General features: G+C 38.2%; 1 protein-coding gene across 1 annotated transcript in view; it reads right to left on the bottom strand.

The window, feature by feature from the left end:
• GEFmeso (Guanine nucleotide exchange factor in mesoderm) overlaps positions 1–27035 on the bottom strand; it is a 101096-nt gene that overhangs the window by 10026 nt on the left and 64035 nt on the right. Inside the window, exons 3-10 of the mRNA XM_071594269.1 lie at positions 26196–26488; positions 20562–20662; positions 18429–18545; positions 17632–17782; positions 14305–14466; positions 9662–9817; positions 7747–7842; positions 2640–2769 (exon numbers count right to left, since the gene is read on the bottom strand). Of these exons, the coding sequence (XP_071450370.1) occupies positions 2640–2769; positions 7747–7842; positions 9662–9817; positions 14305–14466; positions 17632–17782; positions 18429–18545; positions 20562–20662; positions 26196–26488 (1206 nt within the window). The remainder of the gene's footprint in view (positions 1–2639; positions 2770–7746; positions 7843–9661; positions 9818–14304; positions 14467–17631; positions 17783–18428; positions 18546–20561; positions 20663–26195; positions 26489–27035) is intronic.

Genomic DNA, 27035 nt, shown 5'->3' on the forward strand with positions numbered 1-27035 from the left:
GCATAAGATGCTAATGTAAAGATAATAATAGAAGATGAACAAGAGGAATACATAAAAGTGTTCTACGAAGGGCCCAAACCACATGAAGCTGACTTAATTAAATGAGAAATCTTATTAGAGAACGACAAACGAGGCCTCAACATTCTGAGAAGTGAAGTTGACAGAGCCGGGAAAGACCTGAAGAACAAATCGACCCAAGGAGATGACAAAAAGAAGAAATATTTAAGATACTCAAGGTTAAAGTGAAGGATACCCTCTTTGGGATAATCAAAGGTAGCTACGACAGAGGAAAACTACCACAGGACCTAAAGAAGAGTACTATGATAACAATACCAAAGAAACCAACAACACAGACCATTGAGCCTGATGTACCACATATCAAAAATACCAACTTGAATAATTAGCTAAAGAATAAAAGAAAATATAGAAGGAAGCCTTATAGAAAATTCTAAAACAAATTCTAAATTGGAAAAAACAAGGAACAAGAGAGACAATACTCAGCTTTAGGGTACTAAACTTTGACTAGGATTTGCAGAATACCTTCAACAAGGTTTAATGGAACAACAAGCTGAAGACACTAGAAGAACTTAGAGTTGAATACATTGATAAAAAGCTGTGATTTTTCTCCACCCAAGACATCTTTCTGAGAAACCATAACCGACACAGGAAAAGGAACTGGCCCCCATACCCTGACATGTGAATTTCACATGCGCCATATAGGGCTTGGTAAACTTTATCATCACAGACCAAACCAACCTTTGGGTTAATTGCTGTGTTTATGGTTTTATGTATTTAGCATTGTAAATTATAGCTATTAATTTTGATTTATTTTGCTCCAGGAAGCCATAGATTGAAGCAAGTGCAGTATGGAGAAGATGGAGGCTCACATTCTGATGAATTTCCTTCATTAGGAATGTTACCTTGCCCGGCAAATCCTAGATGAAATGATGATGATTTATGGCAATTATATCCGTATTTGATATAATTATATCATTATTATATGATATATAATGATACATAATTACATCATTATTCGATACAGTTGTGAGGTGGAAAAGGTATTTTCAAACTGGCCACATGCCCCTCGCAGACGATGCAAGAAGTGGAAGACCATTTCTCACGGATGATGCTACCACAGTGAAGAAAGTGGAGGACTTTATCCTATTGGATTTGAGAGCAACCATCCAAATGATAATGAATGAAACTGATCTTAGTTATGGTAGTGTGCCTAAAAGCATTCATGAAGAACTACGCAAATCAAAATGTCAGCATGCTGAGTTCCATGACTACTGACTTCTATTAAGAAGTAAACACAGAGTAACCTGAAATCATGACCATGGGATGACTGGTTATCAACACAATGTGGCTTTGAAATGTTGTCACATCCGCCTTATTCTCCTGATCTCACCCCAAGTGGCTTTTTCTTTTTTCCAGAACCTAAAAAATCCATTGTGGGGTTGGGGATTTGACAACACAAATGTAATCATTCAAGAGGTGGAACAGGGGTTTTCAATGTAATGTTTCTATGTTCTGTGTTCTACAATGAGTCTTCAAAAGGTCCAGAAATGATGGGAGAACTGAATGACAGTGGATGGTGATTATGTTGAGAGATTTTAAAAATAACAAATACAAATTATGTTTCTCTCTCGATTATTCTTAAAACTTTATGATACCCCCTCATACTAGAAGAAGATGTGAAAGAATAACAAGATTGGCCATCAAAAGGAGTCAAAGTGAATGGCAAAGAAATTAACATGCTCCAATTTGCAGATGACATTGCAGTAGTTGAAGAAAGGAAGTCCTCAAAGTTTTAAGTCCAAAACAGTAGACTAAATGCGATGCGGGAAACTATTGCATTATACCATGCATACGAGCCATCGCCCTAATGAGGCAGTGATGATGCACACGGGATATTAACTTAATGACAATTCTGAGTCACATTTTTACAAAATACTGATATGTCAGCAAAAACAAATGTCTCTGGACAACTTTCCAAACCGTATTCAATAGTAACCACCAGTCTCAAGTCATTGCCATCAATGTATATTTTATGAAAAAGACTAAAAAATAGCAGTGGTAAATTAAAATTTTAATGAAGTATACCAAAGACAATATTTTTTACAACTATTTAACTGTTTATTAATCACTCATATTAAAATAATCACAACATGCATTGTAACTAGTCAGCTCTTTGTAATTCCTGCAATTATTACACCTACTGTTTTAACTGGGTGTCAAAATTTTCAGTTCTTTTCATTCTCCTTTCATTTATTTTGCCATCTTACTCTTTCGTAAGCAAAAACTACATGATACCACCTATTTCAAGAGGAACAAATGCAAATCTAAATAAGTCAACTTTGTTGCTATAAATAGAAGAAGAACATAGCTTCTTCAATTAATCATTACTGTGAACTTACTCAATACCTGTGCAGAAAGTTGTAAAACCATATATTAAGCAGAATATATCAATTTCATTTATCTCATTCCATTTATAAACATAATTTTGATGTTTCTTTGAATAATCCTTGTAACCTTTGTTCCAACAACATTTTCATGTACATTCCTACTAAAGCCTATGGCTCATTGAACATTATTCAGAATAAAATAACTAAAACAACAAAAATGGGCACAAAACTTACCATCACTCCTATTCTGACCCAACTCCATCACCAATTGCCTTGCATGGGTTGGAATGACTGCATTATAATTTTCCAGGATGACTCGTTTCAACTGCAGGGTCCATTCACGCTTCTGCTCCAAGTTCCGAGCCTATGTTGCAAGTATTCATTTAAATAATCAATTATGACAGTTATGTTTAATGTGTGTTAAATCAGTACACTTTTCAAAATTTTTAAAATGGCAGCCTGAGGTCTCCACCTTAGTCAGTTATTAACACCAAATTTATGCCATAAATTTTACAATTACATCACTGATGGAAAGGAGAAGGAAGTGGGGAGGTAACGAGGGAATACTTGGGAGAGGGGCATACGTAATAGAGGGGCATACATAATAGGCGATTGATGGTTGTTTAGAAGGAGGTGTCAGCTAATGGGAACAATTTAGTCCAGGGGGTGAGGCAGGATTTAAGAAGATAGATTCTAGCTAACTTTAAAGTCTTCAATTGGTTAGGGTATGGCTGTTGGCAGGAAGGAAGCAATAATAGATACTTGGTAGCCATTGTAAATATTTTCCCTGTGGGAAGCTGGGTGCCCAAGAACTGGAAGGGAGGCAGATTGGGAGGATGGGTTGCAGGATGTTGTTGTGGTTGTTGATTCCAATAGAGGAGCATGGTGCATTTGCCAATATAAAAAACTGTGCAGAGTGTACATTGTAGGAGGTATATGGTATCTTTAGAAATGCAGGAAGAAGTCCAGAGGGATCAGAGATATTTTAGCAGGTGCTGTTGTGGAAGGGAATTTGTGACAAGGGTAGAGCAGGTTTTGTATTTAGCACAATTGCTTGGAATCAATGGGGTTTTGGAAATTGGAGTAGATTTAGAAAAGAGTCCAGTGGACTTAAGAATATTTGAAAGATTTTCTGGATCTTAGAGCAATATAATACATGGACAGCAAAATAAAACACAAATATAGGAAACATGAAAATGACACTGATATTTGAGAAAGTTCAAGCTTCCAGCCTTCTCTTAGGCCTCCTTCAGGTCAGACTGGCTGGTTTTGGGGCAAAAGGAATGCAAGGGCTGTGGTGCATGGCACAGCTAGAACGGGGGAGAGGAAAGCAGTCAGGATCTAGTGGTGACAGTTCAAACCAGGAAATTTGAACAACCAGAATGCTTAGTATAAATGCGGATTTGCGAGTTCCCACCTCCATAAAGGTGGTAAATTTTGGGCGAGATTCGAGGATGGTTAGGGAGAAGCACTGATCGGAGGAAAGGATGCAGGATTTCACAAGTGAAGAGAGGGAGGAATAAATAGATGAAAAGTGGAGATAGTTAAAGCGGATGGAGAAGGGGTTAATGCTTTCACCAATGTAGAATGAAGAGCATTGGTTGCACGATGGGCTATAGATCACGCATTTGGAGAGGCAATGGGCATGGGATGGGGTGGGGAGACAACAAGGGGATGTGGGGGGAGGGGAGCGGATCTGATGAGTGGACACGCTTTACATCGGGGGCAGTCGCAAGTCGGGAAGATGAGGAAATTTGTGGAGGGGGTTGATGGATCTCGGAATGTTTCTGAGATTGGTGGGTCATCTGTTTGCATGAAGGGGGAATTGGGGCAGGAGAGATGAGGTTGAATTATTGTCATTCATTATTGAGGCAGGCTGGCTGTGTTATAGCAAATCCGGTGTCCATGGATAGATTGAGAGTAGGAAATCAAGCATTTGGTGTGAGCATGGTGACAGCTGGTAAAGTGTAGGTATTACTAATGGTTAGTGGGTTTGATATGTTCTAAAATAGTGAATTTGTTGTTGTGAAGTGAGATGTGTGTCAAGAGGGTGATGGTGGAGTATGAAATGGAAGAAGTGAATTTAGCAGTGAAAGAAGAATTTAAGGCCGATAAGAAATTATTGAGGGGCTCAGAGCCTTATGTCCAATGAAAATGTCATCTCTCTAGTGGGCCCAGAAAAGAAGTTGAAGGGATTTTTGTGAAAAGAAAGCAATGAGGGCAAGGCGGCCCATGAAGAGGCATATTCTGGTGCCATCCGTGTTCCCATTGCTGTGCCTTTGGTTTGTCATTAGAAACAGTTTTGGAACGAAAATGCATTTTTTGTGAGGATGAAAGTGGCTAGGTTGAGGAAAAATTTGGTCAAAGGTCGCTGGGGTGAGGGGCGTAGAGAGAGACAGTGTTGGAGGGAGGATAAGCCTTCGTCAGGGTGAATGGAGGTGCAGAGGAAAGTAAGGTCCATGGTGGTCATAAATACATTAGAGGAGGAGGGAAAGGAGACAGAATTTGAAGGGTGGAGGAAGTGGTACGCATATTTCGTGAAAGAGGGCAAGGAGAGTACAAGTGGTTGTAGGCAGTGGTCAAGGAAGGCAAAGATTCTTTTGGTGGGAGATTTGAAACTGGAGGATATAGGGCGACAGGGGATTAAGGTTTGTATCATTTTGGGAAGAGGGGTGTTCTAGGGTTTGGCGGTGGGAGTAAGGATATGTCTTGGGAGGTGAGGCCTTCTTCTGGTCCATATTGGAGCAGCAAAGACCGAATTTTTCTTTGGAAAGTGGGCTATGAGTCTTTGGTAAAAGTTGTATAAGTGAATGTATCATTGAGATGACTGGGGATTTTGGAAATATAGTCTTTGGTGTTTAAAATTATTACCAAGGAGCCTTTAACAGTGGTGATGATTATGACATATAGGTTGGACCGTAGGATTTTTAGGGTATGATGTTAGTAGTTGGAGAGGTTATTTTTACGTCTGAGAGAGATTTTTAGGATTTTTTTCAGGTTTAGTGTGAGCATCTGAGTGACCATTTGAAGTTAGATTCAGATGACTCTGAGATTGTGATGTAGAGGAAAAAGCCAGGAGTTTTAGTGGAAAGTGACAACGATAATGCAATGCAAGCAATGACGTGACCAATGTAATTCTGCCACCAGAGTTCAACGTAATCTCTGGAGGCCATGACACTTGGAGTGCTAAAACCTATAGTTACACAGAAATACCAGGTCCCATGCATACTCCATCACTGACTCCAAATCCCATAGGATACTTCAATTTGTTTTTCACCTCTGGGCCATGGGATCTCTTTACACAGGTATTCTGCACCGTTCCAAGCCACCCATGAAACATTATCACCTATGAATTATTAGACCAATATTCAGAGATGGATTCATCTCATCATCATCAGCGGCAGAACTAGTTACTGCTTATAATTGGAGTTTCATACATCCATGTAATTGAACTATAATTATAAATCTTTGTAACATCATTTTTTTATGTTCACACATGATTATTTTTTGTATTAATATTGCAGGGACATTAATTGCTCACCATATTATACATTATTTGTCCTTCTGTTTATAAAGTATTCATACATCATAATCATAATATAATCATGTGTTTTGACAGACTATGCTTATGCAGAGACTTTATTTAGCCCACGAGCGAGGTAAGAATCAGTTAATTTACAAGAAATAGTTTAAGAAGTTTTTTATTTGTAAAGGAGTGTCTAAGTTGTAGCAGGTTAACTAACTAGTCAGGCTGGTGTGAGTTTGCATAACAAGAGACAAAAAAAAGTTACTTTAATACAATGTGTATAGATATCTGAAGTCTGATATCTACACTTTGGTATTAATTTATTGATTATGCATGGTATGAAACTGCTTATTTTCTCTACCTCCCTCCTCCTGCAAGAACATTAGCTTTATGATCAATATAGACCAATATGACATGTAGATATCATAATTAAGGACATTGACCTTTCATAAATTAATACATACACGCACAAGTACTATCACCAGAATGTTTTGCCATTTTTTATACTAAAAAAGCTGCAATTCTTTAGTCCACTCATTAAACATACATCCACACCACCTATCACCTTGACTTAAATCCCACAATCATACGCCCACAAAACAATTACACGCATTCATGAAATGATGATTAAATACAAAACTTACAAACACTTTACTTCATTCAACCACTACCTCTCATTGATCATTTCTTCAAAACAGTAAATGAAATTTAAACATCAGAATCCCTCATTCCCTAATGTCTCTTTCAAACATTGTTTCATTTTCAAAATATGTTTTATTCCATATCCAAAATCAGAATGTACTTAGGTTTCAAAAATAATGTTTAACACTCTATTAAGGGTATCTCACCATGATTTCTGTCGGTTAAATTTAACTACATAAAATATTGTAATGTCCTCCCTAAGGATGAAGCATTTCTAAATTACCTGATTTTCTTCAATGGTAAAATAATGACAAATAGCATTCTTCGAGTGGGTGTTTCAATACTTCAGTATTCTCAAAGAACTAAAATTTTGGAGGATAGATTTCTTCGTTCTAGGCTACTACAGCCGATGAAAATGAGCTTGGCGTCATTCTGATGAAATAGTTTTTAATATGCAAGTTTCCCTTCTCTTTACATAGGATTCTATTGTTACCATTATTAACTTTTAGCACCACAATTGATGCTGTTGTTGCATTCAAATGTTGTGCAACAATTGATTTGAATGCTTTAATATATAAAATACCTATTTTCTACTTCGGAAAATAACCATGTTGATACCAACCCACCAATTTTCTCATTATAGCATTATTTTTTTGTGGGAATTACATTAATATTTTATATTAGTATTTCTTTAGGAATTAATTTTCTCATTAATATAAATACCCAGGCAGATTGTTACAGTCACATCCTCAAACAAATTATTTATCATAATAGTCATAAAATATTAAATAAACAAACTCTTTCACACTCTTTATAATCATCTGCACAATATGGAAACAGGTGACTCAACCAAGTAAAGATTTGGTCATGATAGATTTTATTGACTTGCACAAGCACTTCCTGCAAGAATTTCCTCTCTTACATGAACTTCTTTGAGCACTGACTTTTCTCCCTTCTGGTTGGCAGAGCTTTCTCTGCTGGTTACAGACTTGCATCTGGAGAATTCTATAGGAGAAAACGTTTTCTCTTTTCTCCCGGAGAGAAAAGTAACAGACTTAGGCCCCTGCATAGAATGTTGAGATGATGTGTTTCTCTGCTGCTTGTATAGAATGCATTTTTTCTGCATGGTGACTGCAAAGCCAAATATAATTAGTGAATAACAATTGCTCTTACTTGAAGTGTGTACTGCAGTCGAGGATTATCAAACGGAATCACGTGAAAACTCAATGGCTCGCCTGGAACACTTTCAATCAGCATTAAATTGGAGCACTGGAAAGGAAAGAGATTCATAGAATGATTTTTCTTTCCATTGTTCCTCTAAACTTTTTATGAATACTATTTTACATCTATAATTTCTCAAAATTGCATGACATTTAATTTAAAAAATAAATTTTTTAAGTGAGTTTTGACCACCCCACAAATGCAAAAAAAGACTACTTTCTTACTGTGTCAATTTTACTGTTCCTTAAAAACGATACGGTCACTCTCATTCACTATGACAATCAAATGGCAAGTGGATAATCATTGAAGAGGTTAAATATATCAATAAGTGGTTATTATTATAGGGATGCGGTAGTCCAGAAATAGAGATTCCCCGGCACACCTCTCTGGTCACCCTCAGCTCCACCAAAGCTGTGTGATTTTTCGGGCACTAGGTCTTCCTGGGAAACCATAACCTGCAGAGGGAAAGGAACTGGCCCCCGTTACTACCCTGATGTGTGAATTTCACATGCCACATAGACCTCAGTACTAGGTGAACTCTACCATCACCTACCAAACCAACCTTTGGGTTCATTACTCTGGATTTGACTGTGCCTTTGCTTAATAGGAGTTGATCCATTATACTTTGTAGCCAATTCTCAAGATTATAAAATGGCTTGTGGATGGCTATAGTAATATTTAAAACAATTGGTGGTTTTCATCACAGCCAGTCTTTACAGAGAGACACATAAAAGAGGTAGATACATATGAGGATTTTCTGAAAGGTTTCCGACCTCAACAAAAAGATGACACCACTCTTCAACAAATATGGAGGAACATGTTTGCCCATCCATTGAAAGGTGCACACCAAAATTTCAGACATTTTCAACATTGAGTTGTCATTTAACAATATTTAAAGTGTGAGTCAATCTGAGGGTTTTTGTAAAAATAGAAAAAATTGAGCATTGAACTGTTATTAAATATTTGTTTTTGAAAGGCACTATGACTAATCATATTAAAGACAAATTGGACGCTGTATATGAGAACTCTGCAGCATCATTTACAGCCATGAAATTTTGAGCAGCTGAATTTAAACGTGGCCGGATCAGCTAAAACGATGATGAGCTTTTGGGATGGCCAAAAAATGCAACAATCACCAGGAACACCGAAAGTTCACCAAATGGCACTGCATGGCCATTGAATTAAGGCTAGAGAAATAGTAGAGATTATGGCTGCCATATCGTAAGAACACGTTTGTCATATATTAGCTTAAGAATTGGACACGTGTAAGCTTTCCGCGTGTTCAGTGCTACCTTTGATCACTTTTGCCCAAAAACACATTCAAATGAACACTTCCAAGTATGCCCTGTTCAAGAGGTTCAAGGGAGGGTAGTCAAATTTTAGGCATTCATTTATAACTGTAAATGAAACTTGGACCTACCACTACATTTGTCAGATGAAAGAACAATCAAAGCACAGAACTGCAAAGCGTGAACCTGCTCTGAAAAAGGCAAAGATGGTTCGATTGCCAGGGAAGGTGATGGCGACTGTATTTTGTGATAGTCCTGTGATTACATTTGTTGATTATCTTCAAAAAGGTAATGGGAGAGTAGCAAATGCCATTAATTGACAAGCTAAAGGCATAAAAAGACAAACAAATGGCCATTTGAAGAAGAAGAAGAAAGTGCTCTTCCATCAGGAAAATGCACCTGCTCACACTTCAGAGGGTGCCATGGCTGAAAAAAAAATTCAATAAAGTATGCTACCTTTATTTTTAAGGTCGGAAACTTTTCAGATGACCCTGCTTTATCATGGTGTAAGGATCTAAGGTTGTTGATTTCCTAGATAGAAATCAAAATTCCTCAATCAACTTATAAAGAGAACTCACAAGGATGTGGGCTTTGTAGATGAGCATCCCTTCTTCCTTCCTCTTGGTGAGCAGGAGCATGCGATCAAAGAGGAAGGCATGTCGCAGGGCCTTGGCTCCATGCATTCTGAAGGCTCCCTCCGCACACAACTCCCCAAATGTAGTCAGATCTTCTCCCTTTACATAGGAATACACAGCATGAAGCTTCACTCTACAAACTGGCTGAGCAATTCTGCATAAATAAACTACCATAACTGAAAAATTGAACACATTATATGCACATTGCAGAATAACAATAGCACTAATTATGGCTGTTGTCAAGGCCAGCCATGGGATGAGGATAAGGAAGTAAGTCCTGTGATTTGCCACTTATGGTGATCAGTCACTACTCCTAACATATCCCCCTCCCCTGGCCAAATCCCATATGATTGCCCTAAGGCCCAAGTTTTTGGCATTAACTTTAAATCTGACTCACTGAGGGAGCTCTCATGTGACATGCTTTGGGTCCAATTGAGCAGAGGAAGGGCAATTGATTCATAAGACAAACAAGTTGTACCACCACCAAATCGTAGTCTGTACCATGCTATGGCACATCTTACAGCCCTTGTGCCATTCACGTAATGATTTCAGTTCCAACTATTTGAAATAGAACCATTGACTCATTCATAATACATTTATGTTTCAGTCATGTCTTTGAGAGTATTAATTCTTACATAAACACACTCAACAATTTGCATCATTGTCAGTCACACAGGGGTTACTAAAAAGAACCAATAATTTTTTAAAGGTACAACTTCGAAGGCCTTCTATCCATACATACCAGTGGGGATAATGAGAGAAAATAAAGAGATTTTGGAACTATGTGAGGTGAGATAGACAGCAGGGATTGTTGGAGGGAAATTTATACAGCAAGATATAGTAAAGAGAAAGACAGCCATCAAGGGGTTGTAAAAATATTGATCATAAAGGCAGGAAGAAGAGTGATACAACATTAATAAAAGTAAAAGCTTAACCTATGAGTTTAGTCATTCATCAGGCCTACATGCCAACAAGCAATTACTGGGAGAACGAAGTCACCATCAAATAAGATCAATCATAGGAAATACTTGTGGGTGTTCCAAGAAGGAAACATTTTAGAGCTATAATGGATTGGTTTGGTGGTGGCTAAAGGGAGAGATGGAAGTGAGGTGGGCAACTACATTAATATGAAAATGAAGGGGATAAGAGTAGCTTAGATCCAGATAAACTTGAGGTTGAGATGGAAAGGGCATTAAGGAAATTGAACGATAGACCACGAGGAGAAAGCAATCAAAACAAACACTTGGTTTAGACACCACAAAAGGAGTAGCTCTCCGTGGAAAATTCCCAAGGATTCAAAAATATATCAGTTAGAATCTATTAAGGTTAGGCTCAGATATAGAAACTGTGTGATCAATTCACATTATTTCCTGGGACTGGATGCAGATACAGTTCATAATTTATTACAAATGAAGTGTAACCTCATATTCAAGAGGATAAAACAAGAAAGACAGTAAAGGTATTGGAATGCAAGGAAAGGAGTATAAGCTGGATGTAGAGACAATCAGCAGCAAGGAAAGGGAAATGGGCGCATTAAAATTAAAATGGGTTCAATTAAAAAAAGGTATTTACAGAGCCGTAAATTAAAGTACAGGAAAAGTAAATAGGAGGAGAACAAGGAAACCATGGATTACAGCTGAGATTATTAGAAAGGTAGAAGAGAGACGGAAATGGAAGAATATAAACACACGGTTATATAGAAGAAAGCAGTAAGAGTTAATAAACTGAGGTGCAAAAAAAGTACAGCAAAAGAAGTATGGCACAAAAATATGGGTGTGCACAAAAGAGTGAAATGGGTGCACCTCATGGAAAGGTGAAAGCAATACCAGGAAGTCAGAAGGGGAAAATCTTTGCAAATGGTCATAGATATTCATAAAGATTAATTAAACCAGGAAAGATCCAAGAGAGATGGAAAGGGTATATAGAATGCCTATATGTCAAAGGTACTAGGTCAGCAAGCTTAGCATAGGAAGAGAATGTGAAGGATATAGGATAACTTAGGCTTAGATATACTTGATGGTTAGAGACACAGGGCGTTAAGGGAATTGATATACGATAATGTTGAGGGAGTGAATAATATTCCCACAGACCTACTTTGAAGGCTTAAGAAAAGTTGGTAGTAAGAGTTTTTATGGAATAACTCATAGTATCTATGAAAGAAGGACTTTGGCTGGAAGATTTTGTCAGATCAGTGTTAGTTCCTATTCCAAAAAAGGTAAAGGCTACATCATGAGGGCCACAGAACAGTCAGTTTTCTTTTTAGCACAGATAAAGTGGTTCTCAGAATCATCAATAGGAAGATGGAGAGGAGGGTATATAATTATTTACGGGACGATCATTTTGGGTTCAGGAAGGGGAGAGGCCATAGCTGATGCCATTTCAGTAATGACATCATTAATAGTAAGAAATATAAAAATAATGAGAATTAGTTAGTTTGTTTTCTAAATTTCAAGAATGCATTCAATAGTGTGCATTGATAGAATAGTAATGAGGTACTAATAGAGAGGAACATAGAATACAATCATGATGTATTTTTCCATTTCATAGATTTGAAAAGGGAATCTGATAGAGTGAATTGGATGGAATTTATGAATGCATTGCAGAAAATAGGAGTAGATTGGATGCATATGAGATATCTGCAATCTGTATGTCTCAGACTGCTCAGGTGCAGTTGGGGGACAGAGAGTCTGGATGGGAGATGTAAAGAAAAGGAGTAAAACAGGAATGCTCATTATCACCTGTGCTATTCAACTGATTTGCACAGGATATAGTAAAAATGACATGAACGGAACGGGAGATAAGAATGTAATTTGGAGGGCTTCATAAAATCAATTCGGCTGTGGTTGATCAAGCTCTACTTAGCCAATAAGCTAAATTTAGTGTTAAAATAGGAGCAGTTCATGTATCTCAAAAGTGTTCTGAACCAAAATGGTCAAAGTAGTAGGGACATAAGAGGAAGGATTGTGTTAGGCAAAGCAGCTTTCAAAGGAGGGAAGTAATGCCTGGGCATTAAGTAAGGATTTTCAGAAAGCACTGAAAAATTTGTCATGGTTTTGTAATGTTAAAAAACTTGTTAGTTTAAGGAAGATGACAGGCATATACTGTAGGCATTTGAAAAAATTGGGAGTGCTGAAGGATCAAAAGGGTAAAAAGGATGAATCGGAAATTATATGAAGGAGTACTCGACATGGTGGGGGCAATAGAATGCCTGTTAGAGGGGAAGGCATAGGGTGAAATAGGGGGTGGAAAAGGATAGGCATGTTGATGAAAATGAAAGAAGATAGAATGCATGAAAGATTGAAGAGCAGTTTAATGTAAAGTTGAGTGTAAGGTTTTGCCCAGTTAGACAAGGCTACGAAACAATGGAGTATAGAGTCTGTGCCCAACTATCCATCCAAAAACTTTCCTTAAAACAGTATACTACCAAATATTCATATTATCCATACAAAAATACTCCCAATACTACTGCTACTTCACCTGGGCCAGATTCATTTATGTATATTAAGATGTAATCACAACTCTTCAAATACCAACTTTCATATGAGTTCAGAGCAATACAAGGTCACTAACTCATATTTTTATACTCTTTTTAGCTCTTTAACTCAGAGTCAAGCCCTTCACCCATACACCTGAGCACACAATCCTCTACCCCTGAATGCAATGCCAAACCATTTTATCCATTGCATATTTATTGCATTCAATAACTCTAGTTCATTTGCATACACATCTCTTGCATGCCAGACACCTCAAATACATAAGTGCACATTTACTGTCTCTTGATGGACCAATTCTACATGCCACATGATTACATCTAGCTTCAGACAACTGAGGCTTTTACTACACTTTTATGAATGTGGAAGAAGAGCATATGCTAGGAAGTAAACCTAAGCAGCATCCCTTCTATGATGAGCTTTCCCAGGTAACAATTACTTTTATCTACCAATCAGTTTTTGGTCCATATTTGCCGGCATGGTACTTGTGAAACCAAAATCCAGGTTTCTCTTCTGAACAAGAAAGAGACCCACTGAAGATATAACTACCTTGAAAGCCAGCATATTTTTACCCTGCTACTAGTAAGAGGCACGTGCAATTTACTGATATTCCAGGAAACATATTTTATCATTACTTTACGCTGGAACTAATGCTCTGATATTCTAATCACACATGGAAAAATATGATTGTGTGAAAAGTAACTGTTTAACCTTTAATTTATAGTGGAGGAAAGGTTTATTTAGTAAAAATGCCTTAGGAGAAGAAAATGAAAATTAATGTCTTTTCGGCTAAAATGGTAAAATTAACTTTTCCTTAGTTAGACGCTTAATTTTTGTTATTCATGCATGAGAATACCCATCAAATGCTGTCAGGTTTACAAGGCCATCTGCATTAATAAGCACATATAAAAGAAAACTTTTACATGAGCAAGAGCTTTTAAAATGATGAAAGATAATAATCCTGATGGGCTCCTAAGCATGTCCGTCCTTTTTTGGGCTTGCGCTGCTTTGTTGGAATGCTTTCTAACCATAATTGAAAAACAAGACCCTCATTGGTACTGGGCTACTCTTGCTTGTAAACACATTGGCACTCACCTCCCATCCATAGAGAAGAGACTGAATTTCTTGGACCCTAATGGCATGCTCATGCCGTCGTTTCATTTCATTGATGTGGTGAGCAATTCCCGTCATAGCAGAAAGAGCATCTTCTATGTCCCGATAGCCCTCCGATTCCTTCCCAAAGTGCTTCACTATATTCTGAAAGTATACATAGACTCACTTTAGACATGACGAATTACAAACAGGTAATAAATCAAAGGTTAACACATATGATTGTTTCATCTTTTCTACTCAGCACATCAAATATATGCAATTCATAAACAACTACAACAATGCCATAATAACCCAAAAAATCCATGGGAATATTTGATGTTAGACATTCGAATAAATATTGATGGAGAGAACATCCCACACCGCATATTCCCAACCCTGAGTTTCATCGGAACGTTTCTTCTATTTTGTGTAAATTTAAACTGAATGCATCTACAGCCGTGAAGAAATGGAAAATGAAAATGTCAAGACCATAAACTAAATTGGGTTTCAAAGAAACTGCGGGAGATGCCGCAACAGTAACTTTTAACGGAGTCATCCGCTAATGTGCATTTTAATGCAACAATTTCAAAGCGTAAAAATCATTCGCCTTGAGAATCCAATTCACACATACACTTAGGTTTTGCAAGAATATCTCCTATGCCAGGGACCCATTGTACTCACACAGGAATGAAAAACAAATTGAAATAAAAATCAAAAAAGAAAAGTGACCAAGTTCATATTCGCAGTCACTCAATCACTTGTGTGTAATAGACCTTCGTGAATCCCACTCACTCACTTGTTCGGGACTTACAAGGATTCCTTTCTCTTATGCCAGTGACTAGTCAATCAGGCAGATGAAAACAAAATTATAAAAAAGATGTATTCCACCAAAAATTCAAAAAATAGTGAGTCTCTTTTTTGTCTGTTTCTGTGTTTTTGTCTGTGTCCACTAGTGCTAAGTGTTATACATTATTATTCACGTCCGTGAGACTTTCAAAAAGTGTTATATATACATATATATAAAATATATAAAAAAATATATACATATATATATCCACACCTCCCCTCCCCGCCCATGCCTCTTCCCCTCTCCACAGCAACAGCATATTTTCAGTCTCTCTTGAAGAAGGCCGCTGAGAGGGCCGAAAGCTCGAACAATTTACCGTGTGAGTGTCCTTTTAAATGTTGCCATTCTATTCTATTTGTGTTATATTGTGTCAGCCCATTATATATATATATACATATATATATGTGTATATATATATATATATATATATATATATATATATATATATATATATATATATATATATATATATATATATATCCACATCTATATATATACTCTATATTTTTACTCTTGTGATCCGTTCGATTCCGCCTTCCCCATCTCTATTGTGTTCGTCCTTTATATGTGTTCCTATCCCTTTTCCTTATATCTGTTTCTGTGTATACGAGTATATATATATATATATATATATATATATATATATATATATACATATCAAAATATATATAAATCTACATCTGTGTTTTTATATATTTGTGCGTCCCCGAAGAGCATTACATTTCGAAGATATATATTTTTCAACTGAGAGGAATATAGAATACAATCAGGAGGTATTTGCCTATTTCATAGATTTCGAAAAAGCATTTGATAAAGTGAATTGGGGCAAAATTATGAGTATATTGTAGAAAATAGGAATAGATCGGAGGGAAAGGAGGCTAATCCGTGACCTGTTCATGTCTCAGACTGCTCAGGTGCGAGTGGGGAACGGGGAGTCTGGTTGGGCAGTGTTAGGAAGGGGTGTAAGGCAGGGTTGCCCATTATCACCATTGCTGTTCAACCTGTATGCAGAGGAAATGATTAAAGAGGCATGGGAAGAACTCGAGGTAGGAATGAATAGTGGGCGGGGAATTCGTAAAATCAGTTAGGCTTGCTGATGACCAAGCTATAGTTTGTCAGTCAGCCAAGGGGCTGCAAGTATTGCTCAGTGAATTGGAAATTCAGTGCGACAGGTATGGGATGAGAATCAATATTAATAAAACAAAGGTTATGCGATTTTCTAGAAAAAAAAAGGCTAAGGTAAACATTAAAATAGAAGGGCAAAAACTAGAGCAGGTAGAACAGTTTACGTATCTCGAAAGTGTTTTGGACCAACACGGTCAAAGTTGTAGGGACGTAAGGAGAAGAATTACACTAGGCAAAGAGGCTTTCACAAGGAGGAGGGAGTTGATGACAGGGACTTTGAGTAAGGATGTTAAGAAAAGACTCGTAAAAACTTTGATATGGAGCGTAGTTATGTACGGTGCGGAACTATGGTCATTGAAGCAGGAGGATAGACGTAGACTGGAGGCTTTTGAAATGTGGGTGTGGAGAAGAATGGAGAAGGTGAAATGGACCAAGAGGAAAACAAATGAGTAAATACTCGTTGTGGTAGGCGAGGACAGGGGTTTGTTGGGAGAAATCCTATGGAGGCAGGAAAAGTGGATGAAGGGGGTATTGACCGGCAGTGGGATGTTGAAGACTGTAATTGAGGGGAGAATGTTAGGCAAACGAGGAAAGGGAAGGAACAGGATAGGGATGTTGGACAGGATGAAGGGAGAAAGAGAGTACTCGGAGATGAAGATTGATCTGATATGGAGTAGGATGCTGGATTTTGTGTTTTGTTAGGTGTCACAAAATGTTTTTTTAGGAGCTGTTTCCATCCAAAAACCTACCTTAAATGGTAGATTACCTAATAATTATATATATATATATATATATATATATATATATATATATATATATACACATATATATATATATACATACATAATATATGTGTGTGTGCGCGCGCATAATAGTTTAGGGCATTTAATTGATGAAAACTTAATATGTTACAATCCAAGCTAACTTGCTGATCGACTTGTGCAAACAATTGCGTAACTTCAAAATTGTCGGAAGAAAATATAAATTATTTTAGATTCATTGTAGCTTTGATGTGATATAGCTAATTTCAACACTTTTTATTATTGACGAGCCCATTACTGCTATACCTGCAGTGTCGAGGCAATGCAAATGATCCCAGTTGTCAGTCACGTTTTCCATAGTTCATAATGTTTATGAGGAAATATGTAGAAAGAAATTCAGAAGATATTTCCAATTGGGTAAATATGTTTCTACATTTATATGTACCTTTAGGAGCCAACACACACATGGCACATAAAGTGCCTTGGGATGCCAGTTCAGATGGCCAAGATCCAATTAAATGTAACGGAAAAGTCTTTATTTGTTAGCTTATCCAACTAAGTCCCATGCATCACTATAGACTAAGTGCAATCACCCACTTGCAGAAGGAGGTGGTACTTGAGGATCCTCTGCACGGGCTTCAGGAGGTATGATCCAAGGGGAAGGGTGTGTTGAAGGGCACCCTGCCTTTCCCGAAACAGTCTCACCGTCATGTCCTGCCTCATGAGTTCCGTGAGCACGGAGACTGTCCTGAGAAGAGAGGAGGAATGTGGAAGAAGGTTTAGTCCACTGAGTTGGATCCAACAAAAGGGAAATGCAAGGTGGTGCACCCATAGCTCTGCTACAGAAATGCGAGGATACATGAAAAACATTCACACGAGGAACACTGACCATGTGCGCACGCATGGAGATGGCACAAGATGGAAAACAGCCACCAATCACTCATGCAATGCTTGGCAGCAGCATCCTAAGAAGCCTTCAAAGCGGCACGGCTTGTTCCCACTTTGCAATGCAGCATAGAAATGGGACATGTTTAACCCCAAGCACAGAGAGCCAACATGACAGACTTATTATTCCCTCATTGCCCTTACTCTTATATTAATTGATCATCAAAAGTTCATTGATGCTTATCATGTTTTACAATATTTGTTCTCTTTAAGGATATTAAACATGATACAATTTAGGTAGATGAAAACTAGCTCCAATGCATTTAATGCTAAAATTGAATGAACAAAAGTATAATTTTTTAAACAAATATTACTGCTTTATAGAAAATTTGTAGGCGAAGATTCAAGATTTTGTCTTTACAATGAATTAAAGTTATGGAATTTTTTTTAGTTTATGAATTGATTCTTTATTTTGAATTTACAAAATCAATGAGAAAAAAGGTTCTTACCGAGGGTAGTTTGTGCAGTACTCTGTGTAAATTGAAAACCCAGCATTGTTCCTGACAAATGTTTTGGCAACTTTCACGGGATCTAATCCACACCGCTCCAGTTCACATAAGAATTCACTGGAATGAAAAATATTCAAATCAAATATGCTTTTAAGTTATTGAAGGAACACTATGAATCAATTAATGTAAAGTAAATAAGTTTATTTCCACTAGTGATTTTTCTATCTCTATCTATGATTGTGTTCTATTAGGGATAGTACAATCTGTAGTGGCTACTCTTGTAAAAAAGAGATTGAAAAAAAACTAATTGGAATGAAGTTAATGATATGATAATAGGCAAAAATTTGCAAGTAAAAGGAATGAATTTAGAAGAAATAGCAGTATACAGTATTCTTTAAAGAATGGACACGGAAACTCTTGAATCAGACTGAAAAGGATCAAAGCATTTTAATTTTAACATTTAATATGAAGAAAATGGGATGGTTACATTAAATATTTGGCAACTGTACAGACATTTATTCATCATAGAATCCCAGAAATTCATCATCACTGCAGCTAAAATCACCCTCGCAGTTATTTTTGCTGCGTTTTGTCACTTTCTTAACACACACAATATCATCTTCACTTCCATTTCACCCTTTGCTTATTCAACATCATTAAGACTTTATAATAGTCTCACTTTCAGTTTGGTGCCATGAATTTTTCGCTCAACCACAAACACTAGTAATCGACAGCTGTTTCAATCTTCCCCGTGGCATGACAGCATGAGTTGGTGCCTATATCCACACTCTTCATGCATTGATTTCTTTAATGGTTTATTGACTGAAATGTCCACGGGCTGCAATTGAGAAGCTAATCCTCCAGGAATCACTGCAAGATAAATCTTCAGTTCAGCAGCAAGACTTTTAGCTAACTTCATCATATGGGCCCTGATCATACACTAGTAAAGAGGATCCCTGAGGCAGATCACCTTGACCACACCTCTAACTGCAGCTTCATGCCATCTCCACCCATTCATTTTAATTGACTTTAAAATGTGTCATGTTTTGCTTAAACTGTTTAAACACCCACATGCATTTGAATGACCATTTCTAAGACCCACAGGGTCTTAGAAATAGTCATTCGAATGCATTTTCGGTCCAATGAGAGCAAATGAGGCATTGGACAGCTTAAGAAAATCCAATTCTTCAGTAAATATACTATGACCAATGTGTTCTTTTGATATGCCCAGAGCCTCTGCTCTCTCTCTCTCTAAATATGATTCACCGGTTGGTCGCATGGCACCATTTGGTGAACTTTTTTGATGTTATTGGTGGTTGTTGCAGTTTTTGGTTGTCACGAATGCTCACCATCACTCAAGTTGGTACAGCCACGTTTAAATTAAGCTACTCAAAATTTCACAATCATAAATGATGCTGTAAATTCCCCACACACAGCATCCAACTCACCTTTGAATTGTGCAGGCATATTGCCTTTCAAATCAAATATTTAATACATTGATGTTAATCACAAAAAACATTTGGAATGACCACTTAGTCAAACTGGATTCTCCTGAGATATTTTGGGATCGACCATTAAAAAATGAAGTAGCTAGGTAACTAAAAAAAAGATTACAAATGAAAGACAAAAAATGAATAATTTAGATAAATAGTAGTTCATCACATGATTGAATATCATGAAAAAATACTTTCAAGCAATCACATGTGGATAGTATTTTATCTAATGGTGACAGTCTTATACTTATAGCAAAATCTAGGTCATATTATTAATAATTCCAATATTCAATTGTTTCTGGCTCAACCTTGTGGAAATTCATGTTAATGAAATTAAGAATACAAAGTAACTTTCCACTGTTCTTTATTAGCGTACAACCGGTTTCAACGCTCAAGCGTAGGTACCTGATGATGACGCTTGAGTGTTGAAACCGGTCGTACGCTAATAAAGAACAGTGGAAAGTTACTTTGTATTCTTAATTTCATTAATAATTCCAATGTTTGTGTAGAACATTTTCAGTCGGAAGTGAACCCTGTTGGACCAATTGCGATGGTGCTGGGGAGGCAGAGCTCCGGAACCTTGGAACACCATGGGGCCACAGGTGATGCCACCACCCACTGAGTGGCAAGAGTGGCTCACCTGTTGAACAAGTATATGTCCTCAATATTGCTGAACAAGTCCTTCAGCTGCTCCGGCTCAATGGGGCAGTCTTGACTGGATCTCCACCGGTGAAGATATCCCTACACCCACAAAGAGAAAGACCCAAGCAAAATTAGCAAACTTCTCTATAGGTGTCAGCACAAGGGAGCATAGCAAAACAAGCATGGATAATCTCCCGCTTGAGCAAGGGGTCTCATCGCTCTCTCGGACAACTCAGGGAGCAAACGATGCCCACCTTGATCCTATGTGAAATGCCTCTCTCTTGAGATTTGCGACCGATAACGTCAGAATTTGCCCTGTATCACCTTCAGTTACCTAATAGTGCCACTGCAGTGGGAGGCTGCAGCCAAGACTGAATTGGATTTGTTAGCCTGCAGCCGAGTCCCCTGCCTGGGCATTGTTGTCGCATGGCTGAAACTCACAAATTCATCCTGTTGACGCCCTATAGATCAGTCCCTTGATACTGTTTACATTATTTTGGTGGACTAGAGAACTCCAAAGCAGTGATTACCCTACAGTTTATAATGAAATAATCACAGTAATTCAAAAATTTCCACTGCAATGGTTTATTCACTACCTGTTTCATTGTTGAAGAACCATCAACAAGTCCAGGAAGGTACTCAAAAACCAGGCAGTGTCTGAGGTGGATGCTAAGATGATGAAACAGGAAGTTAATAAACTGTTAAATTGAGAATTTAGGAATTACTGCAGTCATTAATTACACTACAAACATATTCCACTATGACCTAATACCATTGTATGGACTGTCTGCATACATACTGCTGGTAGGATGGCGGTTGCCAAATAATGCCTGAAAAAGTAGATGCAAAAGTTCACAGTAGGGTGCAATTTTTTAGTATAGTATAGAGCAAGTCTGACCCACTGGTAGACATAGACCAGGCGGGTGTCAGTCACTGTTCTGGCCTTTTATAGTCTTCTTCCTGGACAACTTTAAGAGGGTTCCCCAACTAAAGAATCCGGCCGATCTCCCCCTCCATCCCTCTCCAGGTTTAGCATCATCCAGGGAGGGATCAGTTTTCATTGCAAACTGAATCTTGTGGCCATATAAGCTTAGAAAGAAATTGAAATTTCCATGCTCTCTTCTTAGTGAAAATTCCCAAATTCAACTGCGGAACCTGAAAGATGTTGCATTTTCAACTCCAAATCAAGAGGAGATACACATTTTAATTTTTCGAAGGGAGTTGGGAGGTGAGAAAGTTGAGCACTAAGCACGTCTAATCAACGTATTGCCCATTTATTAATTCTGAAATCACTTTTAGCTTTGATAACAATCAACATTTATTTGATACGTACATTAATCATATGGGACACATAATGTCATTAAAAAACAATGAATTTATTTGCAGTTTTCCAAAATTCTAACACCAAAACTGTTGCAATATGATGGACTTTTTGTCGTATGCTGACTATTTATTGATATGTAAACAGCAATTTGGGTATTTCCTTATGTTTTAGTTGTTTTACTTATTAGAATTATTCTCCAGGTGATTTCTACCACAACCTTAACTGTTTATATTGCAGTTTGAATGTCTGACATTCAAAAATTATTGTCAGTGTCATAATAAAGCCTGGATAATGGTTCATCACACAATCTTATTTATATTAACTTGTATAAGTGTATATACATTCTCCCATGCAAGCTGTTCTTCAATTTGATAAATTGAAGAGCTTTCAAGTATATGGCATGCCAATTTCCACAGGGAAAAACTGGTAGAATATCATCAATAATAGAACTAGATGTTCATTTCTTATATTTACTCCTCATTCGTCAATTTATTCATTCACAAAAAGCTTAAGAAAAGGTTTTAATAATTTAATAAATATACAAGGCCTGTTCAAAAAGTTACCAAACTTTGGTTTTTTTTTTTATCCACTTGGAGATGTTGTGTCCATAGAAACTTCCCAAATACCCACCTTCAACCCCTTTGCTGATATCTTGTTTTGCTGATTAGTTATGGCTGTTTATGTGAATGAGTGTTCATGGAGTGCAGCAAAAAATCAGATCTGCGGAAACGAGGTATTTGAAGGGGCAGCAGCATCGTTCTGATTAATTCTGTATGAAACTTTGCAAATCCTTCACGGAAACGTTTGAGTTGAGTACCAAGATGAGAATGCTATGAAATGCACAGCATGTTATGAGTGATTTACAAGGTTCAAAAAGGGGCAACAACCAGGGGAAGACAACGAGCATTCTGGAAGACATCAACTAATGACCGACCTCCACATTAAGAAAGTGAACAATCTCGGCCTTTCAAACCAACATTTGGCTTTCAGGGAACTTACAGAAGGGTGTGATATCACAATTGGTTTCTGTTATGAACTCTTGACTGAAAATTGAAGATGCATTGATTCGCCGGTAAATTCGTGCCTCAACAATTGACAGCAAACCAGAAACAACATAAGAGTCCAAGTCTGTCAGGAACTTTTTGATCAAGCTGAAGAGGATGAAACCTTCTTGTCCAGGATCATAACAGGTCATGATGGATATGTTATTTCAACAAAAGTGGAAACACAATGGATTGGGGACACATCCCCCAGCCACAGAAAAGCTCAACAAGTTCACACAAACGTCAAGGTGATATTGACATTTTTGATCCAAAGGGGTTGCGCATCATGAATACCAACCTAAAACCCAGACAGTCAACATGGAGTACCACCTGGGGATTGTGAAATGCCTAAGAGAGAGAGTCAGGCAAAAATGTTCCAAACTTTGGAGTAGTGGCGAGTGGTTTTTATGCCATGGCAATGCGCTGGCTAATTCATCTTTCACAACTTGTGAGTTTTCAGACAAAAACAAGACTGCTGAGCTTCCTCACCCACCCTACTCACCAGACTCTTCCCTGTTCCCCAAATGAAAAACCTCATTCAAAGGAAACACATTTGCCACCAATCCAGAGATAGAGAAAAATTTGACAGAGAAACTCATGAGCATTCTGAAAGCAGCGTTCCAGAACTGTTTCATAAAGTGGAAACACCATTGGGAGGGAGGATTGGGATTGTTTAAAATTGGAGAGGGAGGAGACTACTTTGAAGGGAACCCTGACCAATAATTTGTTGGTGAAGTATTTTTTTTGGAATAAAAAAGTTTGGGAAATGTTTGAACTAACCTCGTATTTCATTCTGCCACACTACTCACACCAAAAAGTTTAAACTCTTGTTATTTCTGAAGTTAATCTCCCAGGAGTTATAAACATTTTTACAATGTCCTTGTGATGACTCCTTGGCCCCTGAAAATGTTTCTGTAAGGTTTCCTTTGGCCCACTATAAAAACTGGCTGGTTTATCGCCAAGGTATCTTGGGTTAGTTGCCACTTTAGGCTTTCTTTGAATTCTAGTACCAATGAACGCACAGTTTTTGCATGCATAATATCATCATCTATTCTTCTTATGTCTCACTCATTTGACAATAGATTTATGCAGGTTAGTTAAACCATTCAAGTGAAGAAAACAAGATTATTATGAGCACTTTTTGCACAGTAAATGATGCATTTTTAAGACTGAAAAAACATTCATTTTGGAGGCAGATTTATGAACACTGTGCAGTGAATGGGTCAGCCGTGTATTCCCTTATTCATTAAGCATGTCCACTACTAAGTAGTTCTGCGGTAATATTGTTAACCTCCACGGAATTATTTCATTTCAATTCCCTTAACGCTTTTCCTATCTCTGCATCGAGTAAGCCTGGACCTAAGCTATCCTCATCTATGCTATACTCTCTTTCTACATAGAAATCTCTGGCCTAATGCCTTTACCATACAGTTCTTTTACATATTCCCTCCATCTCTCTTGGGTCTTATTTAATTCAATTAATATTTTTCCAGACTTGTTTCCGATTTTTCGCCACGATTTTCCCTTTTTACTTCTTGAAAGTGCTTTCACCTTCCCCCACAATGCACCAATTTTACCCTTTCCCTCTAAATTTCTTATATCCTTGCACTGAATCCTCCAGCACGCTTCTTGTTGCCCTAACTGTTTCTTGCCTCAGTTTACTGTTGAACTCTTTACGTCCTTCTCAACTTATTCTTTGTATTCTTCCATTTTGTTCTCTCATCTATCTTTCTCACTATCTCATCTGCAAACCATAGTTTCCTTGTCCTCTTCCTTCTTAAACTTTGTTTCTTACGCAGTTTTTCATATACTTATTTTGATATGCTACAATTTTTGCAACATAGTACCCATCTCACTTTCCACATTCATGAGATCCTCTTCTGACTACTGATGCCTTGTGTGAGTTATGGGTATGCAAATTGTCGAGGGTTATTTCCCAATTAGAAATTTACTTTGTTGGTGCATTTTACCCTTGGAACATTATAATATTTTGTAGCTTTAGGCTTGATTTTGTAGAACTTATCCAATATGCAAAGAAAAATACAGCTATCAATGTCAATTCCACTATCTTAAGTGGAATTAACATAGTTGTATTTTTATATATTATTATATTTGTTAATATTTAAATTTTATTACTTTAATTTTTCCAAGGTACCTAATAAGTTGATAACATTTGTAATTTTGGTATATTACTTTCTTCCAGCTTTTGAGTTTTGAACCCTTTCTAATATTCTTGATCCATGAGTCATTTGAATCATATAAAACTTGACAAGTAATACTTTGAAGAGAAAACCATGTTGAATCTTCCACTGCAAGGATGCACTATCCATGTGTCAGGTAAAAAGTAACCATTTCACCTGTGAATTCAGAAATTTCTTCCGCCTGCATTAAAATTGGCATACTGTTATATTTCTTAAGGTAGATAGGTCCCAGGTACCAAGTCATTGATGAAGCATGGCATGCTGACTCAAACTTTTGAATTCAAGGATTCGTTGTAGAAATAAATTTCTCATTGGGAAATGACCCACAACAGTTGAAATCCCCCCCCCCCAAACTCACATAAGTTATCATCAGCAGTCAGTCGGTTGAGGATCTCATGAGAGATGGGTACTATATTGAAAAAATGGGAGCATATTACGAAAGGGATATCAAAAGCTGCAAAAGAAACTACTGGCATTCCTGTAGTTAAAGCACTGAGCTTAAGCTGAAGGTTAAGTTCCTGTTGTAACATCTATCCTCGGCTTCATCCGGCTGTGTAATTTCTCGGGTACCACATCCTCTGGGAAACCACGGTTGGCACATGGAAAGGAACTGGCGCACCCTTATTACTCTGTTAATGCGTGAATTTCACACATCAATAAGGACTTAGCGCCAAGTGAGCTCTACCCTCGCCCATCAAACCGGCCTTCGGGTTGATACCTATGTTTTTTAATGTACGTAGAAAACAAAGAATCTATGAACCTCCCTTTCCTTCGCTTTTCTGGTAGACGCACGCAGCCCCCTCAGTTGGACCTCCACCACCCTTAAAAACGTCTCCCCACCCGCGCCTCCACGTGGTGGGCACGCTTCCCGTCTGCCATCCACCGCCATTATCAATTATTTCCGCGACGATCTTGTCCCAGTTTCGCCACCATCCATAGGTTCAAGTTTATTTCACGTCCGTCACCTATCTTTTCCTTACGCCTCGTCCCCAACACACACTACCGAGTCGTCATTCGCTGCAAATTAAGCGCGTTTTCAAAGTGGTGAAGGGAAGGGACCTCACCTCGATCACTTGCTGGAGGTCCCGGACGTAGATGGCCTCCGTCTCGGCGATCTCCATGACGACACGGTCCATGTAACTGAGGTTAGGGTCGCAGTATCGCGGCTTGGGTCCAGTGGGCAGGGAAGGCGCGGAGATGTGGCTGCATGTGGCAGACGAAGACGAGGAGGAGGACACGCCGGAAGATGAGGACGCCGCCGCGAACAGCCTCCGGGTCGACTGCTGCCGGTACGACGAGGCGTGGAGAGTCCGGGGATTCCTGCCCCCGCGGGCGAAGGCCGCGCCCTCGGCGGACCCTGCGGGGAAAACGAGAGAGCCGAGGTTAGGCACGGGCGGGGAAGGCCCGGGCTATCGAGAGAGTTGGTAATGGCGTCGCAGGTGCAGGTCGGGTGCGGGGATTGAATGCCGACCGACGCATTCCAGGACGACAAATGAGGGCGCGTTTGCTCGCCACGTAGGATTGCGTCAATTGTTGAAGGTACCACCTCTCGAAACTCACGGGCAAAAATGTCTAAACTTTCATCCGTCATGCTATAAACCATATTGATGCAATTCACTTCTGGAAGAGACGACGTTCCTCGCGCAACTATCACGGGTGTAAACGCTGGGGACGAACGAAAGTGTCATCCCTTCCTTCGACCACTTACTTGAGTGGAAATGCATATACACGGCAAAATGTCTCGCCGCAATAACTCCAATACGAAGAAAGTGAACGCAATGCAAATACTAATTACTCGCAAAACTGGAAGAGGAATCTCCAGTCAGTCCACATTAAATATCCTCTATTTCATTACTAAATATAGTCGAACTAGAAGATATTCACTATGAAAACGAATTCGATAA

This window comes from Hetaerina americana, unplaced genomic scaffold, assembly GCF_022747635.1.
Source record: "Hetaerina americana unplaced genomic scaffold, ioHetAmer1.1.p SCAF_6, whole genome shotgun sequence".
NCBI lineage: Eukaryota > Metazoa > Arthropoda > Insecta > Odonata > Calopterygidae > Hetaerina > Hetaerina americana.